Source organism: Protobothrops mucrosquamatus, unplaced genomic scaffold (assembly GCF_001527695.2).
Source record: "Protobothrops mucrosquamatus isolate PMUCROS unplaced genomic scaffold, P.Mucros_1.0 scaffold102, whole genome shotgun sequence".
Lineage (NCBI taxonomy): Eukaryota > Metazoa > Chordata > Lepidosauria > Squamata > Viperidae > Protobothrops > Protobothrops mucrosquamatus.
The window spans coordinates 498881-518795 of NW_015386475.1; the positions used below are offsets into that span (position 1 = coordinate 498881).

At 35.8% G+C, this 19915-nt stretch overlaps 1 protein-coding gene across 1 annotated transcript in view; it reads left to right on the forward strand.

Moving 5' to 3' along the window:
• The window catches only part of CFAP54 (cilia and flagella associated protein 54), a 141613-nt gene that overhangs the window by 81553 nt on the left and 40145 nt on the right, over positions 1 to 19915 (forward strand). Inside the window, exons 43-51 of the mRNA XM_029283473.1 lie at positions 2644 to 2853; positions 3944 to 4031; positions 7544 to 7750; positions 8205 to 8271; positions 10616 to 10798; positions 11740 to 11826; positions 15550 to 15672; positions 16035 to 16088; positions 18975 to 19191. Of these exons, the coding sequence (XP_029139306.1) occupies positions 2644 to 2853; positions 3944 to 4031; positions 7544 to 7750; positions 8205 to 8271; positions 10616 to 10798; positions 11740 to 11826; positions 15550 to 15672; positions 16035 to 16088; positions 18975 to 19191 (1236 nt within the window). The remainder of the gene's footprint in view (positions 1 to 2643; positions 2854 to 3943; positions 4032 to 7543; positions 7751 to 8204; positions 8272 to 10615; positions 10799 to 11739; positions 11827 to 15549; positions 15673 to 16034; positions 16089 to 18974; positions 19192 to 19915) is intronic.

Below are 19915 nucleotides of genomic sequence, written 5' to 3' on the forward strand. Positions count from 1 at the left end.
TCACAGTGCCTCCCACTCCCAACCCACCCAAACGCCGCAGCATGATACTGTGGTCCACAGTATCAAAAGCCGCTGAGAGGTCCAAAAGAACTAGGACAGAGGAATAACCCCTGTCCCGGGCCCTCCAGAGATCATTCACCAACGTGACCAATGCCGTTTCCGTGCTGTATCCCGGCCTGAAGCCCGACTGGAGAGGGTCAAATTTCTTATGAAATAGTTTTCTTTAAAGAAATAGAAATCTTTTGATTTAGAGGGTTTCTAGAAAAGGACTAGCATGTTTTCTTGGTTTCTGATGATATTTTATGAATCTAATATAAAATATAAAAATGCTCTATTTGAAAATTGATTGAATGGATTTACTCTTTAAAGTATTTTCAAATATATTTGGGACATTTGTATAAAATAATATATATTATAGAGATATCCATACGCAAAAACCCTTAGCAGTTCAGAGATATAGTATTGGAGTACCAAATAACCCATTACAGTCCTATATCATGATGGTTGTAAATCGGGTTTGTCACATGACAAACTGTTCTGCCTTATGCTCTCTAAGAATTCTCTTGCGTTTTGAACTCAAAATGTCTGCTGCTAAAACTCAGAATAACTCTTTCAATTTGTCTCACCCTAAATAGTATCTTCTTCTGTTTTAATTTATCAATTCAAGAAGGTGTATTATTATTATTTTTAGATGGGATTCTGATGGGTATTTTTTTTGAACAGTATTACATCTATGTTGCCTATATTTAATTTGTACTGAAGTATTGTAGGATGTGGTCTCTTGTTCTCTTCCTGACAAAGTGCACTATATATCTTTTGTACATTTGCTTTGGTGTATCTAATGTTAATTCTAAAACCCTTATTCATTTCTGCTTCCATTAACTTCTTCCCATTCCAAAAACGTTTATAAGCCCAAACTATCCTGTCTTGTATCTTCACCAGGTTTTTCTAGAACTGCCTCAACCACAGGCAAAATTCCTTCTCTCTCAATTGTGCTAATATCAAATTACCTTTTTCTATATCTTGGCTTATTTCTTCAGTCTTAGTTTCCAAGATTCTTTAATTTGTTAAACTCTACCTTTAATCTATATTACATACTTTTGTTATCTATGGAAGCTGTCACAGTTCCCAGTAAGGAAAATGATGGATTAACACATCTCCAAAAGTTTGGAGATTAACCAGAGGCTGGAATTGCAATTGGGAGAGGTGCCTGATTTTGTGGAGCTTCTCCAGAAAAAGCAGAATATGGAGATCACTATGTGTGATCTGGACAGCTGCTTCTTATGAGGACACCTGCATGAACCAAATGGATTCTGTGGGCACCTCTGGAATAAGAGTAGCTAGGAGCCAAGAGAAGCAGGATCAGGTTCGCAGCTTCAGTGGAACCTTTTAAGGGATGCTAGTCTGCTCAAATCTCCCTTCTTAAATCACTTTGGATTATAAATATTTAAATAACAAAGAGATCTTCAGAATAGCATTTTAATTGGACTATCTAGTGAGTGTTCCTATGGCCATAGAGTAATTAACAGAACAAGAAATTTATAAAAATTAACTGATAGCAAAAAGTGTGTAAGAATTTAGGTTAAAAAAGTTTTAAACAGATAAAGGATCCAGGGGAACTTTTTGGACTTTATTTTAAGGAATTAATTGAATAAACAAATATCATATACCTTCACGGGAAAGTATTTTAGTTGGCTCACCAAAGAAAATGACTGATCAACCTTCTTAAATAAAAGGATAAGGTACTCATAAAAGAGCCAGGCAAGAGATGTCTAAGAACTGTTTGAAGAAATATTGAAACATATTATACAAAGAAAAAGCATTGCGCCTTCATCCAGGAATTCCCATGAAATTTATGTATGAACACAAATAACCTCCTATTCACTGTGATATTATAGCAAGATTGTCCCAGGTACATAAACTAAAAAATAATAGAAAATATAATATAGCTACCACCAATCATTCCACTCCCATTCTATTCCATAATGCTCAGCCCATTGTAGTTGTCCCAACAACTGATCCAGGCCTAGACCAAATATCCCCTCTATCCTTTTGAAGGCTTGTGGGCCTGATAAGAAAAAATGTCAAGAGCAGCCTCTTTTAACCCAACCCTAGAAGAATGCAGCTTCCTGGAGATGGTAGAGCTGGACTGAAGGCTGTTGAATGCAGTTACTGCTCTGCACACTTTTGAACATCAAATCTGTACAGGTTGAAAATGTTACATAAACTTGGGACTTGTTATTTCTGATGGAATGTAATGGGGCTCCAGCAATTATTCTTCCAGCTTATTTTGAAAAATTGCTTTTTATTTAATTCCATTCGTTAATGTAAATCAGAAGAAACTTGATTTGGAGGTGCCAAACTACTCCCTTTTATAAATATAACAATGTTATATAATCTCTTCCACAAGATGAGGAAAAGAAATTTGTGTGAGGGAAAAAAAGACCTAGGAAAGGGAGCATGTGATAGCATAGGTGTTCTCTAATGTCTTAAATTTAATTAAAATCAGTTGTACATCGTAAAATATATCTACTTTCAGTATGAGTCTCTGGAATAATAGTATAATATCTAATATTATATTCAGAATCTCTAATCTGTAAGGACAACTAAGATGTTTTCATTAAATCTACTTTATAAAACAAGACTCTTCTGGAAGATTAACTACAAAAATGTATGCAAACCAAAAGACTTCACGTGGAAAAGTGGGATTTACTATGGGAGCTGAGTTGACGTATGAACCAGAACCACCTGATCTTTCAGTAGAAAGTTTTACTTGCCTCAGTATGGTTGAGAACAACTCCATTCCCCAGTCAAAACTCCCAGTAGTGATCTCTTCATATGAACGAACGCTTGGTAAGTTTATAATCCATTCTATTTCATACATTGAATTACCACATAATCTGATAGGAAACTTGAGCACATGTTGTGCTTGCAGAGATTTATTATTTTAAAATAGTTCAGAGAGAGGAACACAGTAAGGAGTGGTGTTTTAGCAGACTGATAGTGGAGTTCCAGTAGAACTCCAGTTCCAGCTATTGTGGAATTGTTTCAGGAACACAGTAGCTCTGTTTCAACCTTAAAACACTTCTGCAATTATTGAAACAACAGCATTTTAGTTCAAGAGGAGATGTAGGAGATAACCAGGCTGAACCTGAGGGAGGGGTCAAATGTCATCAGTCATGAGTTGTGCTCACAAGAGATCTAACTAAGTCCAGTCCACCTTGATTTTCTTTTTATTCTTAACTCCCGCTATTTTCCCTTGACCGTTAGTATTCATATTCTTGTAGAGACCTTTATATGCATTTGAACTTCCTGGATCTCCTGATTTCCCTGGTGCTGATATTAATCTGAACTTAGATCTCTTGTGGGCACAAAGGGACTCATGATTGATGATGCGTTTGACTCCTCTGTCAGGCTTAGCCTGGTCATCTCTTACAAGATATTTTTTTCCTACTTCACACTGCTGCAAGCTTGAAATGGGGCATTTTGAATGCAAAAACAATTGGCTTTAAAATATTTTGTAATTTCGTATTACAGACATGGCAAGAAATTTTAAAAGAAAGAAAATAAAAATACTAAATGCTGACACAGATTTGTAATAGTTCCCAGAGTCAAATACACTGTCCTGGAAGTATGGTGAGCCCCAACTCCATTCTCATTCTAGAAAGCCTTGACCACTTTATTTCAGCAGGCCTTTGACCCATAGGGTGATTGTGGCAAATGTTAGTTTATTATTGTTTTAATTGTTGGTGGAGTTTTAATGTGTTTTAAAAATGTGTTTTGTACTATCCTGAACTTTCTGATTGGATAGTGTACTAAAGTGGTAGACTAATCAATATAGAAAAACACAATAATTTATTTTAATCCAATCATATTTATGTTTCTCTAAATATATTTACTATTAAATATTCAAATATTTCCCCCTCAATTTGATGAAAAACAGAAACTCTTCAAACAAATAATCAGCATGGTCTCATGGTCCAGGCTTTTCATGAACTTGGAAATCTGCGTTTTTTCACAGGAAGCACAAGGTATTAGCATTCTTACATTTTCTATTTCAATCTGCACCTTGTAAAATTAGTAAAATGTATAACCACTGTAGAGAAATAATCTAGTAATGGGGCATGCAAACTCACAATTTTCAACAGAATTATAATAAAAGGTTTCACTCTTCTAAATTCCTCTTTGCCTTTTCTTCCATTCTCTTTTGTTCATTCCTTTGAAGGAGTGAAATTAAAAAAAAACATTACTACCAATTTTCTACTCTCCTTATCTGATTTGTGTTTGTGTTTTCTTTCCTAGCTAGCTAACTAGTTGGACTATACCAATAGAAGAAAATATGTGTAGCTCAGAATTGCACTGTGTGGTCCTTGGTGCTCTCTGATATTAGTTGTTTTCTTGCAGATGTCTATGGAAATCTCAATCATCCAGGTCAGGGTTATCCCAAATGTGCTTTTCAAATGCAATTTGACTTTCTTATTTTTTTTTTAAATGTCACTTCTCATCCAAGAAGCTTTTTCAGTTCTGACTGAATGATGGGGAATGGAAGGATTTATATTCTTTACAGTCATCTGGTTAGCACTCTGAAGATCGGTTGTTAGCTCTCTGAGAGTCGTTGAGGCCACTTGGGGACTTTTCTGTACCTCGGGGTCACTGAATCAGAATACAAATGGGTGTGGAACCTTCCTGGGACTGCTGAAAGTTCTGTGTTGTAGACAGGAGATAGGTGATGTTGTATCCTTCCCCCTCTGTTGAGAAAGGGTTGTTCAATTTTAAAACAGATGGCCTCTTTTACCCCTCTTTCAAACCCTGGTCCTCTCTGTCCAGAATGTGAACTTTGCTGTCTTCAAATGAGTGGCCTTTTGTCTTTCAAATGCAGATGAACTGCTGAATCTTGTCCTGATAGGATTGAAAGAGGGGTAAAAGACACCATCTATGTTAAAATTGAACAACTCTCTCTCAACAAAGGGGGAAGGATACAACATCATCTATTCTACAACACAAGAACTGATGGGTTTGTTGTGCCATGCATTCGTGAAGTGGTTGTTTTGTTTCTCCATTGCACAGTTTTATCTCTGGGGTGGACAAGGTTCTGCCTTACTGTATTCTTGGGTTTAAAGTATGCACACATATTATGTTGGTTGAAAATCCTCCTGAGCTTTTCAGATATTCCTGCAATGTATGGAATGACAACGTTGCTTTGTTTGTTGTTCTATTATGGAGGAGCTCCTGCTGGATATTTTTCTGGATTTGATGAAGGCCCAGTTGGAATAACTACAAGTTCTGAGGGCTTCCTTGATGTGTTTTAGTTCTTTTTCTTTTCCTTTTTTGCCGGTAGGCAAACCTTCAGTCTGGTGGTGTAGAGTTCTGATCATTCCCATTTTGTGCTGTAGTGGGTGGTGAGAATCAAAATGTAAATACTGACTTGTGTGTGGGAGTTTTCTATATTCTTCAGTGTTGAGGTTTCTGTCTTCCTTAATGTGTACTGGAAAGCCAGGAAAGCCAGTCTATTTTCCTTAACATATTCCTATACCTGTCCACAGAGTTGATGTATTTGTGAAAGCTTCCATTTCCTTTGTTTTAATCTTGACCCAAGTATCGTCTATTTACCTATACCATTGAATGGGTAGAATTCCTGTTGAAGGAGTTTAGGCCTTTAGTTTCTACCTCTTCCATGTAGAGATTGGCCACAATGGGTGACACGGATGAACACATGATGTAGCCATGTTTTTATGTGTAGAAATCTTCATTGTATTTAAAATAGATAGTGATCAGGCAGAGGTCCACATGGCACATATGTGGTCTGGGATGAGATTAGCTCTTTCATCTAATGTGCTGTCTTATACCAGTTGTTTCTTCACTACCATGGCAGCTTCAATTTTTGGAATGCAGATGAAGAGTGAAGTCACATCATAAAAAACCATAGTCTCATCCGGATCCAGTTTTACTGACAAAGTCAGTAAAGGTAGTGTTGCTGACCAGAGGAGTTAATAAAGTGATTAGATGTTTCCCAATGTTGTAGGTGAAGCAGTTGATGTTGCTGACAATTGGTCTGAGTGGAGTTCCCTCTTTGTGGATTTTGGGGAGTCCATATATGTATGGAGTGGCTTCCCAGAGTTAAAGGCAGTAGTATTGTGGCTTGTCAGTGGCCTTGTCCTTCAGTAGTTGGTGCAGGAAATTGATGACCTTTTTCTTACAACTGCTTGATTACAACTGGTTGCCAAGAGCCCCACAATCATTTGCAATCCTCTCTGCCAGTTTCCCCAGAAAGTCAGTGGGAAAGCTGGCAGGGAAAGTTGCAAATTGTTACTGCCTGATTTTCCCTTTTCTCCATGCCCGGAATGGGATGACTTGACACCACCAGCTTGCTGCTGCCAGTTAGCCATCGCCAGCTCACCTCTGCTAATTTGCTGCAGTACAATTCCCCACAGCCAAGTCACCATGGGGACAATTTGCCATGGAGACAACTCACTGCAAGTAGCCAGAGGGAGAGCCAGGTGGCTGAGCGAGCAGGTGGACAGAGTGTACATTGGGATGGATGGTGACGAGGGGTGGCGGGTGGGAGCTTCCTATTTTCACATCCCCCCATCACTGCTACCACATTGAACTCAGCTTCACACCTGGCATGATGACATGGAAGCTCCATGCCCATGTGGCAGCATCAGTGGCTCCATGCCTGGTGTGGTGGCATCAGCAGTGATAACTTTGCACTTGGCATGGCGGCAGCATCAGCAGTAGTTCTGTGTCTGGCATGGCAGCAGCAATAAGGGGTGTGAAAATGGCCGCTTGCCCCAACATGCTCTGTGCTCTGTCCACCCGCTTGCCCGCCTGTCCAACTTTCTGGCTGCTGTGGGGAGTTGTCCCCATGGCGAGTGGTTGTGTGGAGTTGTCTTGTGGTGATTTAGTGGCAGTGAATTGGCAGAGACAAGTTGGCCGTGGCGAGCTGGTGGCAGTGAGCCATGGCGAGTTGTGGTGAGCTGGTGGCGGTGAGCTGGCTGTGGCGAGCTGGTGGCGGCGAGTTATTCTAGACCCTCCATGTGGGGCAGGGGACTGACATACTTCATTGAATAAAGTTTGGATCTTTGGGATCCCCACTTATTTTCTACAGCCCAAGTCAGGAGTTCACATCCCCTTCATTTGCAGAAGGGAACTCCTGCACTGGACTGGAGAAATAAAGATCTTGAAGGGATCTTGAAGATCTAAGCCTTGTTTCTCCAGCAGTGCATATGGAAAGGAGCTTCCTGCCTTTCTTCAGCAGGTAGCTCTTTCACTCTCTCCATTTAATGACCCTCGGGTTTACTTAACAAATGCAACTGGAGAACCGGGATCACAGTCGTTGAATGAAGCAGTCATGTGGGCATCACATTTAACAAAAACTTCACTCATTACTGAGATTCCAAGCCACAATTGTCGTCATGAGTCAGAGATTACTTCTACTTTAATTGCTTTCTATAACTTTTTAATTCCATTGCATTTAACAATAGAGATATGCAAAATTACCTTCCATTTGAATATCAGTAATGTAAGTTTTAATGTATCTCAGAATTGCTTTCAAATGCTGGTGTCAGGGCCTTGATGCAGCTCTGAAAATGGATAATGCACTTCATCAGTGGCAAGAATTAGATGATTCATCAGAGAAAACCACTGGTAACTTGTCAAAAACATCTCAAGTTTACTCTGAGAAGTTTATTTCTCGGGCTGGAATTTGGGGTTGCTTACAAGGAGCAATCTTAGCAGCTAAAATAGCTCAGTAAGTATATTTTCTATTTACTAATCTACAATTTTTTTTTTTTTACATAATGATTTAATTTCATAGAAATTCAGACCAATGATTCATACATTTTACATTTATTGTGAATACAGGGCTTTCTCTGTTCCAACTAGAAAAAAAAATCTTACAATCCTACTTCATGTTATATTCCTATTGTATTTTTGCATCATCACGATTTTATACAAATTCCTGTTAGGCAGACTAGCATATTTTTTTTTGTCTTTTAGCATCTCTTCAATTACATACATTGTATTCAGAGATCTTAATTAATAGAAATTATATGAAACCAAGATACTGGCCAATTTTATATATCAATGTCTGATGAAATCTCTGAGAAAAATGTCTTTATTTTAAAGCTCAAATATTTATTTTGGTATTTTAAATGAGCCACAAACTACACTGTTTAACTATATTGCTTGGTTTTTGCATTTAGGCATTCGTTACAGTACAACATTAAACTAAGAACCAAAACCTGCATTTTATCTGCTGTTCTCTTCAAGGTAATTAATAGATGTATTGAAAAGTAGACATTATATAGTAATCTGTAGATAAATGTTTGTTTTTGAATTGCAAATAGAAAATTATGCTGTGATATAGTGAATGTGCATGTATATGGATAGATCTTATAACTTGTAAGTTATTATAAGTATTTATTTATTTATTTATTTATTTATTTATTTATTTGGAAAAGCTGGAAAGTACTTTCATATCAAATAACATTAATTGGTAACCATCATGGAGCTATATTACAGATAAATGATTATCATAATTGTTATACAAATATGTCTTAGCAATATGCTTTCATATATATATGCACAGTCAGCAGATAAACCTGTTGAAGGAATCAGCCAGGAGTACCTATAAGAGAAGAAAGAAATGTAGAATACTTCCTAAGTCCACAAGCACTAGTACTTTCAAAACAAATAATGCAGAATACTTGCTCAGTACTTAGCATTATAGTGCAGTATATACTTTTCAGTCCATTGTAGGATTCAATCCATGGATCAGCAAGTAGTCTATTGTGGTTCCAATACCCACGCCATAAGATATTGTGGGATGGGCAGGATTTACATAGTATGTTCTGAGCAGATTCTTGTACAATAATACAGATGGAGATAAAAGTCAACAAAGTAGGACAATAGTCCTTGACCTATGGCCATATTTGGGACTGGAATTTCTGTAGTAAGTTGGTGTGATTGTAAATTGAATCCTCGCCTGACAGAATCTGATTATACAACCATTTTTACTTGGAACCATTGTTAATCATTGTTAAATGAACGGTCGTAAATTGAGGGCTCCCTGTATTTGAAATTGGACAGATTGCAAGACCTCTTTAAGAGATTTAGGTCTTTGTGGCACTGGTAATATATGATTACATAATCTCATTTTTGCATTTCTACGTGTTGGATGTGGGTGAACTTTAAAAAAAGATTTGAAAACTTTAGTTAGCCTGAAATACAATTATGAAGTTATAAATTGAGACTGGATTATAAGTTATATAGTACTACTATTCTCAGATTATTTCTGGGCCCAATTCAAGGTGTTGATTTTGATCTTTAAAATCCCAATTTACTTAGAGTTGGTATATCTTAAGGCATAATAGGTGTTATGTATTGATATTAAGAGTTGATGTGTTTTGGTTTAAACGTGTCTCCAACCGTTTTGGAGGAAAAGTTAAGTTTAAGTTTGAGCGGGAAAATACCATTTAATTTGATTGGTCGCCGCCTAGAGACAGCAAGTATAAATAGCCGTCATTCTGCCGGTTAAGCCAGTGCTGTTTTCTGTTGCAATAAATAATGCCTCCCAAAACCCACTAGGCAACAATAATGTCCTGTAGTTTCCAACTGGGGCACTCTAATCTTCCTTAAAGGCCTTCTCCTGAGTGCCTGACAAATGCAGTTAATCAGATGACTCTGACCTTCAGAGTTTTAGGGTCTTTTGGAATAGCCTTTCAAGAGATTTATTTCCCCCCCTTCCTCCTTTCTCTCCCTATATTCTTAAATCGACATTTCTCTTCCAGCTATTTCTATGGTCAAGATTTTAAAAACAAACAAAAGGCCTACCATGGCTTATTTGGCAATAATTATGCTTATCTTTGTTTTAATAATAAAGCTATCAATTTGTTCAATTCAGATCTAGTTTACTTTAAAATTAGTAATACCAATATTCTCTGCTTATTTTCTTGCACTATTCCTGCCTCTTCCACTTTCTTGGTCATGTCTTTCCTACTACCTGGTATCAGTTCAAATGTAGCTAATCAATTTGTGCCTTTCTCTAATCTCTGAAGTGGAAATTTATCAGCAGTAGAAGTGTGCAAAGTATTTGAAAAATATGTTTTACAGTAGCAAGAGCAAAACATCTCCTTTGGAAGCACTGAAGTAATTGGAAGGTTTGTACAGCAGTTTAATGCCCACCCTGTTTGACTATGTGCCAGAAGCACAGCAATTTTCTTTTTCTGAAAATAGCAGGAAGTGTTACCAGTGCTTGCATGTGCAGAAAGCAAGGTATAGTCTTTGTAGTAGCTGCATGACACCCTTGAGAAATGCAATTTTAGAGGAGAGGAACTTTGCTCAGACAAATGCACTTTCAGCTGTAGTAGAAATCTAATATGCATTTGAAATTAAATAGTTGTATTAACTGATTAGCATTTAAAAACCTCTTTGATCTCATATTTAGTTTATAATTGGAAATTAAGGCAATCTTACAAAGTGCCTTGGTTCTGTTTATTGTAGGCTCAGTATTATATTTGGTTTCACCTAAGAAAGGAGTTTGAAACATTAGAAATAGATTAAATGCGTTTATATCTATCTAAAGCTTGAATGTTGTTATTATTCTGCATTTCAGTCTTTGTTTAGAGCCTCACTACCACATCCTAAAGCTGACTGTGACTTTGCACAATACGAAACAGATGTATTAATTCCTGGCGTTGATTTATTTGTGGATTACTATCGAGCTGATATTGCAACAGTTATTGCAAGTCTCAGTTTTATTCTGCATGAATTGCATTGCAGAAGGCAAAATCTAATAGTAAGTATTATAAAAGACAAAGTAATTATTTATACTTGTTAGAGGTATAATTTATAATATTGATTAACATGATTTTTTCACTCTTAACTACATGGACCATACAGTCAATTCATATAGTTATGCATCTTTTTAGTTATATAACTGATCCTATGGTTGCTTGCTAGAACAGACACAATTGCTAAATAAATTTACAAATAAGGTTGCATGTGTAGACATACTTTATAAATCATAAAGTTTATAAAATTTGTCATATAAGTATATGTTTTCTGTGATATGTTCTTGAACTTATTTTTTTTGTCCATTCCCCTATTTGTATATAGCCTCAGCAAATTGATCAGTCTGGGTTGGGAAGCTAAGCAGGGTTGGGCCTGTTAAGTTTTGGGGCAGGACCAGAACTGTAGGCTACATTGGGAAATTAAAAAAAGAAGGAGGAGGAGGAGAAGGAAATGTGAAGAAGCTTCATGGAAAATATTGCTTCCTATTGCTAACTTAAAATTGACTAAATTAGGTTTCTAAAATCGAAATAAAGTTTATGTTCACAATTCTAAGCATATTAATCTAGAAGTTATTCGAGTTATGTTCAGTAACAGAAAGCTGCCTTATGCCAATGGGGCATTCTAGGTTTTTGACAGACTTTTTTTTTCAGCTTTGACTTACAAGAGATTAAACTTTTGGTCTGCTGCATATAAAGCATTTTTTCTTACTACCAAACTGCTGTATTGGGATTATTGCATTAAATATTATTTTGATGGAAGTGACTTTTCTACATCTTTGAAAATTCTGATGAGCTTTGCACATTAGCAAAATGCCTTGCTGAACAATCTGCACAGGTCCTCTATTCATGTTTTGGATTGCATAATGTTTGAACTATGCCACAAAAGTTGAAGAAAGTTATATGTACATGTAAATAAATATTTATAGAGTTGTCCTATTTTTTGCAGATTTTGCCACTGTTCACATTATATCAGTACTTTGTGTCAGAAATTTGTCGGAATGAAATTAAATGTATTGAAGGAAGGATTCTCAAGGTAAATGTAACAAAAAAAATTTTTTAGTAAAAATAATTTAATGCAACTTGGTTATTCTGCCATTTCATGAGGCCATTCAGTTGTCAAACTAGAAAACAGGTTGCTAGAGCCAAGCAATCCCCATGTTATCTGTTGCTTTTAAATACTGTTTAATTTTTATTTTTCCTTTTTAAAGAGTTCCAACACAAACATCTGTATTCAGTGAGTGATGAAGAAAACAATTCTTAGGACTTTCATTCAACTTTTGGATCTGATGATTTCTTGTGAGAACTACATTGCTACATATCAGGAACAGATACTCAAATTCTTCTACTTTATCCTATTACTTCATTTTGACTTGTTTCTATATTTACAAATACATGTATACATAAATATACAGTCATATGAAAAAGAAAGTACATTCTCTTTGAGTTCTATCGTTTTACATATCAGGACATAGTAAAAATCATCTGGTCCTTAACTGTTCTTAAAAGTAGATAAATACAATATCAGATGAACAACACATGACGTATTATATACCATGTCATCATTTATTTTACAAAATTGTGAAAAAATTAGTACACCCTATGATTCAGTAGCTTGTTGCTTTTGCTTATTTGCTTTAGCAGTAATAACTTGAAGTAACCTTTTTCTGTATGATTTATCAGTCTCTCACATCATTGTGGAGGAATTTTAGCCCATTCTTTTTTACAATATTGTTTCAGTTCATTGAAGTTTATGGGCATTTGTTTATGCACAGCTCTCTTGAGATCCCACCACAGCATTTCAATAGGGTTGAGGTTTGGACTTTGACTGGCCATTGCAACACCTTAATTTTTTCTCTTTTCAGCCATTTTGTTGTAAATTTGCTGGTGTGCTTGGGATCATTGTCCTGTTGCATGATCCAATGTCAAGCAAGCTTTAGCTATTGGACAAATGGCCTCACATCTGACTTCAAAATACAGAGGAGTTCATGATCTACTTAATAATTGCAAGGTGCCAAGTCTTGGGCCTGCAAAACAAACCCACATCATCACCTGTCCACCACTGTGCTTGACAGTTGGTATAAGATTTTTTGTGCTGATATGCTGTGTTCGTTTTTTGCCAAACCAAACTGCATTATGACCAAACATCTCCACTTTACTTTCGTCTGTCTAAAGGACTGTTCCAGAAAACTAGTGATTTGTTCAGATGCAACTTTGCAAACCTAAGCTGTGCTGCCATATTCTTTTTAGAGAGAAGAGACTTTCTTCTAGCAACCCTTCCAAACAAACCATACTTGTTCAGTCTTTTTCTAATTGTACTGTCATGAACTTTAACATTTAACATGCTAACTGAGGCCTGTAGAGTCTGAGATGTAACTTTGGATATTTTGCATTTTCACTGAGCATTGCATGATCTGATCTTGGAGTGAATTTGCTGGGATGTCCACTGCTGGAAAAATTGGCAGCTGTCTTGAATGTTTTCCAGTTGTGAATAATATTCTTCACTATAGAATGATGGACTTTAAATTCTTTGGAAATGGTCTTATAATCCTTCCCAGTTTGACGAGCAGCAACAATTGCTTCTCTAAGATCATTGCTGATGTCTTGTCTTTGCCATTGTGTTAATACACACCTCAATTCTGGCAATCAGCAAACTCCTAAAACTTCAGTTTTCATAGAGATACCAGTAGTCACACTTGCTAATGATCAATTGATCAAGGGCACTTGATTAGTAGTATCTGGCTGCTACTTAGCTTCTTCATACTATGGAAGCAGTAAGGATGTACTTTGTTTTTCACACATGGCTTCTCCATTTTGGCCTTCTTTTTGTAAAATAAATGATGACATGGTATAATATGTCATGTGTTGTTGTTCATCTGAGATTGTATTTATCTATTTTAAGAACTGTTAAGGACCAGAGGATTTTTACTATGTCCTGATATGTAAAATGATAGAACTCAAAGAGATGTACTTTCTTTTTCACATGACTGTAGATATAAAATTATGATTTCTACTGATGTGAAGTATTCAGTTGTAGAGTCTTGGTAATTCATGGGGTATGGAATTGTGGACCATTTTTCCATTGCTGACTTTTTATACTTCATTTATCAGGATACATATTTTAGTACCACTTTTTAATGCCTTGATAAGACCACACTTGCAATATTGCATCCAGTTTTGGTTGCCACAATATAAAAAGATTTTAGAAAGAATGTAGAAAAAAGCAACAAAGATGATTAGAGGACTGGAGGTAAAACATATGAAGAATAGTTACTAGAATTGGGTATGTTTAGTTTAATGAAAAGAAGAAGACTAGGACTAGGAAAAGAAGGACATGATAGCAGTGTTTGAATATCTAAGGGGCTGCCCCAAAGAAGAGAAAGCACCTGGAGGCGAAACAAGAAGCAGTTGATGGAAACTAATCAAGGAGAGAACCAATCTATAACTAAGAAGGAATTTTCTGATAGAACTATTAATCAGTGGAATGGTTTCTCTCCAGAAGAAACACTGGAAGTTTTTAAGAAGAGATTGGACAACCATTTATCTGAAATAGTATAAGGTTTCCTGCTTGATCTCCAAGGTCCCTTCCAATTCTGTTATTCTATTTCATCTAGATATTTTTGCTTTTGAACATTTTGCGCAGACTAAATGGAAAGATTATGTTGTTTTTGTTTATTTGTTGAACTTTAGTGTGTACCACCTGCATGAGTTTTCAAACTCTATTATTTTAGCTTTTTTGTGGAGTGTTGCTGGCAGATAACCAATACAAAATTGTACACTGTGCATTCATGCATTAGTAAGAAAAAAGACTGCAGGCTGACAGCCAGAAAAATGTATTCTTTACTATTGTTGCTGTTCATAAACTGTGCTGAATCTTTCCTGGGCTACAGCAGCTATTTATAGAAGTAAACCGGAAAAAAAGAATATGTTTCTATTGTTGATAAGCTGCTACCTGGCTTTTTCTTTTATGTGTGTACTCCTATTTTATAATACATAAACTACCTGAGTTTTGAACAAAATTTATAGTGATGAAGTTGTAGGATATTGTCAGAGCTACAAGGCAGAGCTAAAATTTACACCTTGTTTTCAGAGTAGAGCTCATCCATATAAAACCTGAATAATCATTACATTTTAAATTGTAGGGGATTGCAGGGATTTATTTATAATGTGCTGCTGTTCTCCAGCAAACAGTTTTATGCCATTGCATTATGCATAAATGAACATGTAAAGATTTGTAATAGAGGGGTAGCTTTTCATATTTCTTTAATAACTTGGGAGTAATAAAATAGCATGATATCACTAGCACTAGCACTTAGATTTATATACCACTCCACAGTACTTTACAGCACTCTCTGAATGGTTTACAAATGTCAGCATATTGTCTCCAGCAATCTGGGTCCTCATTTTACTGACCTTGGAAGGATGGAAGGCTGAGTCAACCTTGAGCTGGTCAGGATCAAACTCCTGGCTGTGGGTACAGTTAGCTTGTAATACTGCATTCTAACCACTGTGCCACCACAGCTCATTAAAATACTTGATAAAACTTATTCTATTCCATCATGATTTGTGTTGGTAATTATCTATTAGGAGAAACTGAACTACCAATAATTGTTTTAAGACCAATTCCACAACTAAAAAAATTAAATATATTGGCTCTCTAGGGTCAGGAAACCTTCTATAGTTTAAGAAATAGCATCCAGTGTTGTACAAATACATTTGTAGTACATGAATGTTAATTAGTTATTCTTTTTATTCTTAGATAAAAGTACTTACAGATTTGGGATTTTTCTCTGATGCCTTTCATGAACTCTGTATCATTAATCGTGGAGAGAAAATTCCTTGGAAATTGCCTTCCATATACAGACGTACTACAAAAATTTGGGTAAAGATATTTATTTTATTTTATTAGCCTAAAATCCAGAAAATAGACTCCCTTGCATTTATTTGCTGAGATACTTTGCCTCTGAAGGGTTTCTAGCACTTGGTTTATTTTTTATTTTTTTCATTTTTTCATATTGTTTTCTTCTCTTTTTGAGATCATAAGCAACCTATTATCTACCATAAAAATAATCATTTGAAAATTAAAAGCCCCCGCATAGCAAAAAGAAACAAAATAGGTACGTTTATTTAATGAATTGAACTAAAGTTAAAGCTATATTTTGTAAATGTTATTACTTTGTTTTCCATCCTTTTTTACAGTATATAATTATATAGTAATTATATATTATTCTTTACTAAATTTAGATCTGTTCAGCTTTTGATTCATCACAAACTCTCTTGACAAGTGGAAATCTACAGGTAAGAAAATGTTGTAGCTTCATGGACTGTGAGAATAACCTTGGGAAATAGAAAAAGGAGAAGCCAAGACAAGATACTGTATATCTCAGCCCACAAAAGGAATGGGAGGTGAAAAGAGTCTTAGAAGGACCCTTCCTAGTTCTTTGGAAAGTAAAGGAAGAGGAAGGGAGAAGTGCTTTCAGACTTGCAGATTTTTGTTACTGTAACCTTATTCACAATTTTGATTTCTTGTCTGAACTATTTTGAATAGCTGACATATCTAATTTACATGTTCTAAGAGGAGATTATACCCTTAGTAGTCTAAGAATGTGATATAAATACTAACCATTTTGAGATTTCCTTAAAATATAAGGTCAGCTGTAACTTACATCTAAACATCTAAATCTACTTCTTCCCCATAGAACCTAGTTCTTCTCACAAGTGAAGAACTTCCTCAAAACAGAAATGATATTTTCTGTAATGCTGCAGATTGACACCAGTAAGATAGAGCTTAATTTTTAGAATGACATTGTCCTTGTCTTATCCAGATAGACTCAATGTTTCTGCAGCGAACTCATACTAATCGTGTCATTTTGTGTTGGTCATATGTGTTTATTTACACGCTACCAGCAACTTGTAACTCAAAATCACTCTAAGTAAATTGTAAAATAAGAAACTTTGCATTAGTGCAGATAATTAGTGAGATAATCCATGCATTATTTTACATAAATAATCTGCTTTTTCACAAGAGGTATCTCATGTTACTGTTTTGTGCTAAAACGCAATTTCTAACTTGAGACACTTCACAAAAATGACATCTAAACATATACATTTGTTGCAGTTAAATAAGTTCAATATAATTTCAGTTTGAAATTTTAACTTCTTTTTAACAACTGCCTGTATACAATTAAAATATCTAAAAGTTTAATACACCATAAATGGTATTTATTGTTGATAGGTATATGTAAAATTGTTAAATAGTAATTTGGAACTATTTGAACAACCACACATAAAATGTATTCATTTTGGATAATCCAAGTTGGAAGTATAAATTGGACTCCCACAGGGCTACATGTGCCTAGGGCTATTACAATTTTTATAAATTACCTAGAATATGGTCAAATTGCAGATCGCATCAGTTAGAAAAATGGGGTAATACTGTAGAGACAAAAGTTACAATTCAAAATAACCTTATCAGACTTGAAGTTTGGGACAAATCCAACAGGAAAATGTTCAGCTATGTTAGATCTTGCATCTGGATAAGAGAAAGCAAGCACATACCTATAGGATAGGACAGCTTTGTGGAAATGAGTGTTAGAAAGATCTAGGAGTATTCTGTCCAATCTAGGCACCACATTTTAAAAATGATACGAAGAAGTTAGAACAGGCTGGAAAAGAGCTTTCAAAATCATTAAACAGGCTGGAAAAGAGCTTTCAAAATCGTGGTTTTTATTATCGCCTGTTCACCGCCCTGAGTCCCGTAAGGGAGATAGGGCGGTATATAAATTCAATAAATAATAATAATAATTAATTCGTTAATTCCCTTGTTTACTCTGTCTCACTCACTCACTCACTCATCATATTTATATTGCCACCCATCTCATAAGCCATAAAGTAAGCAATATTAAAAACATTCTACAATTGAAAAAATCATTGGCATTTACTATTAACAGAGTAGTTGAGAGGATTTGATGCTTTAGACCAGACATCTCAAACTCGCAACGTCATGTGATGTTGCATGACGTATCAGAGCTTTTCCTCCATTGCTGGCAATGGGGTGGGCGCGGTTTCCTGATGATGTGTCCGGCCCGCGGGCCGGCAGTTTGACATCCCTGCTTTAGACAATGCAGCAACATCACTAGTCCATCATTACCTTGAAATTTCCAAGCCTGTTGACATAATCATATTTTGAGACAGTTTTGGAAGGATTACAAGGGTGGTGCCAGTCTCATTTTGGGCAGACGCCATGCCAGAAAAGACTCCCAAGTCTCACCAGATGTAGCTCCTTTGCAGATGACACCTGCAACATAGCTCTTCTGCCGGACCTGATGGAACATGTAGATGTATTTAGGCAGAGATAGTTTCTCAACCTGGCCCCCTGCCGTGAAGGGCTTTAAAAGTAAGAGACTGAACAGCCATTTGTCCGAAATGGTATAGGGTTTCCTGCCTGAGCAAGGGGTTGGACTAGATGACCTCCAAGGTCCCTTCCAACTAATAATAATAATAATAATAATAATAATAATAATAATAATAATAATAATAATTGGACTCAGAAGTAAACTGGCAACAAATGCAGCTCATGGAGCAGAAGTTTAACAGATATGTTTGAGTTGAGCATATTAACTTGCATAACCGAAGATTTAATAATTGCCACAAATATCTTTTCAAAAAGGAGATGGACTGTTCTTTGTTGAAACTGAAAGTAGGACAAAGGTCAATATACTGAAATTTGAAAAGAAGCAATATTTAGACAAAATTTCTTGACAATAAAAGCTTTTAAGCAATGAAACCTCATTGTTAGAGGTTTTCAAATGGGCTGCAAGGCCACCTAGCAGATATGCTTAGTGAATTGCTTCACTAAAAAGGGTTTGGGCAGATGCCTATAAGATTTCTTGTAATTCTTGCTCTTAACTTTATTTTAAGTCAATACTGATAGCAATGGTTACATTTGTGATTCTTCAGCCTAAATGAGTTTGGTTGAGTTCATATAAGGTCATATTTTAAATGGAGGAAGTAGATATGTAAGGAAGATGGAAATTGCATGAAATGTTTCATTCCATATATCTTTGCTAGATTTTAATTTGGCCTCAAAGAAAGGTATTTTCTTTTACTTAAAAATAAATATTATTTGCATATTTTTGAAAGAAAATAATTTGTCTTAAAATATGTTTTCTTTTAATTTACAAGGTATTAGAAGAAGTATTTAACAGGCCTATACATTCAGCATGGACTGTAGCATGTGAACCAAAAATCGTGGATAATTTTATGTTAGCTAAAATGCATTTTATTATTAGTGTATCTGCAACATTATATTGTGTTCCTGAAAAAGTAATGAAGACAGCATATTCTACTGACTCTGAAATATTAAGAAAGTCAGGAAGAAATACTGATGCATTCATAAAAGGTATTGATAAGACAAAGTAAAAGTTTTATTTTAATTGTACGGTATATGAAGCTTAAAATATTTTGAAAATGGTTGTGCTTGCTTAACATGTCCCAAAGGTGCTTTTTAAAAAAAACACCAACTGGACCGTCTTGATTATTTTTTGAAGATGTTTTACTTTTTATCTAAGAAGCTTTTTCAGTTCTAACTAATTGGTGGGGAATGAAAAGGATTTATACTCTTTGCAATCAGCCAATCATTAACATTTGAGGGTCCTTGAAACCTCTTGGGGTTAATCTGTGTCCTCAGAGTCACCTGAATCAAAGTGCAGATGTGTCTTGGGACTGCTGAAAGGGCTGCATTGTAAATAGGAGCTAAGTAGTGACCGATGCCTCCTCCTCTATTGAGAGAGGGGCTGTTCAATTTGGGAGAAATAAAACAACCACTACACAAATGCATGGCACAACACAGGAGAACCAATGCATCAGGACAGGATTAAGCATGTTTTCTGCATTTGAAAGAAAAGGGTCACTCCAAGGTCACATTCTGGATAGGGAAGACCACTGGTTTGAAAGAGAAGTCAGGGAGGCTATCTATGTTAAAACTAATTTGCATTTTGATTCAGGAAATTCTGAGGAAACATTAACCCTAGGTGGTTTCAATGATCCTCAGAGTGTTAATGACTGGCTAACTGTCCCAAAGGTGCTTTTTCAAGTGGTAACTGGACTTTCTTGTTTTTCTTTGA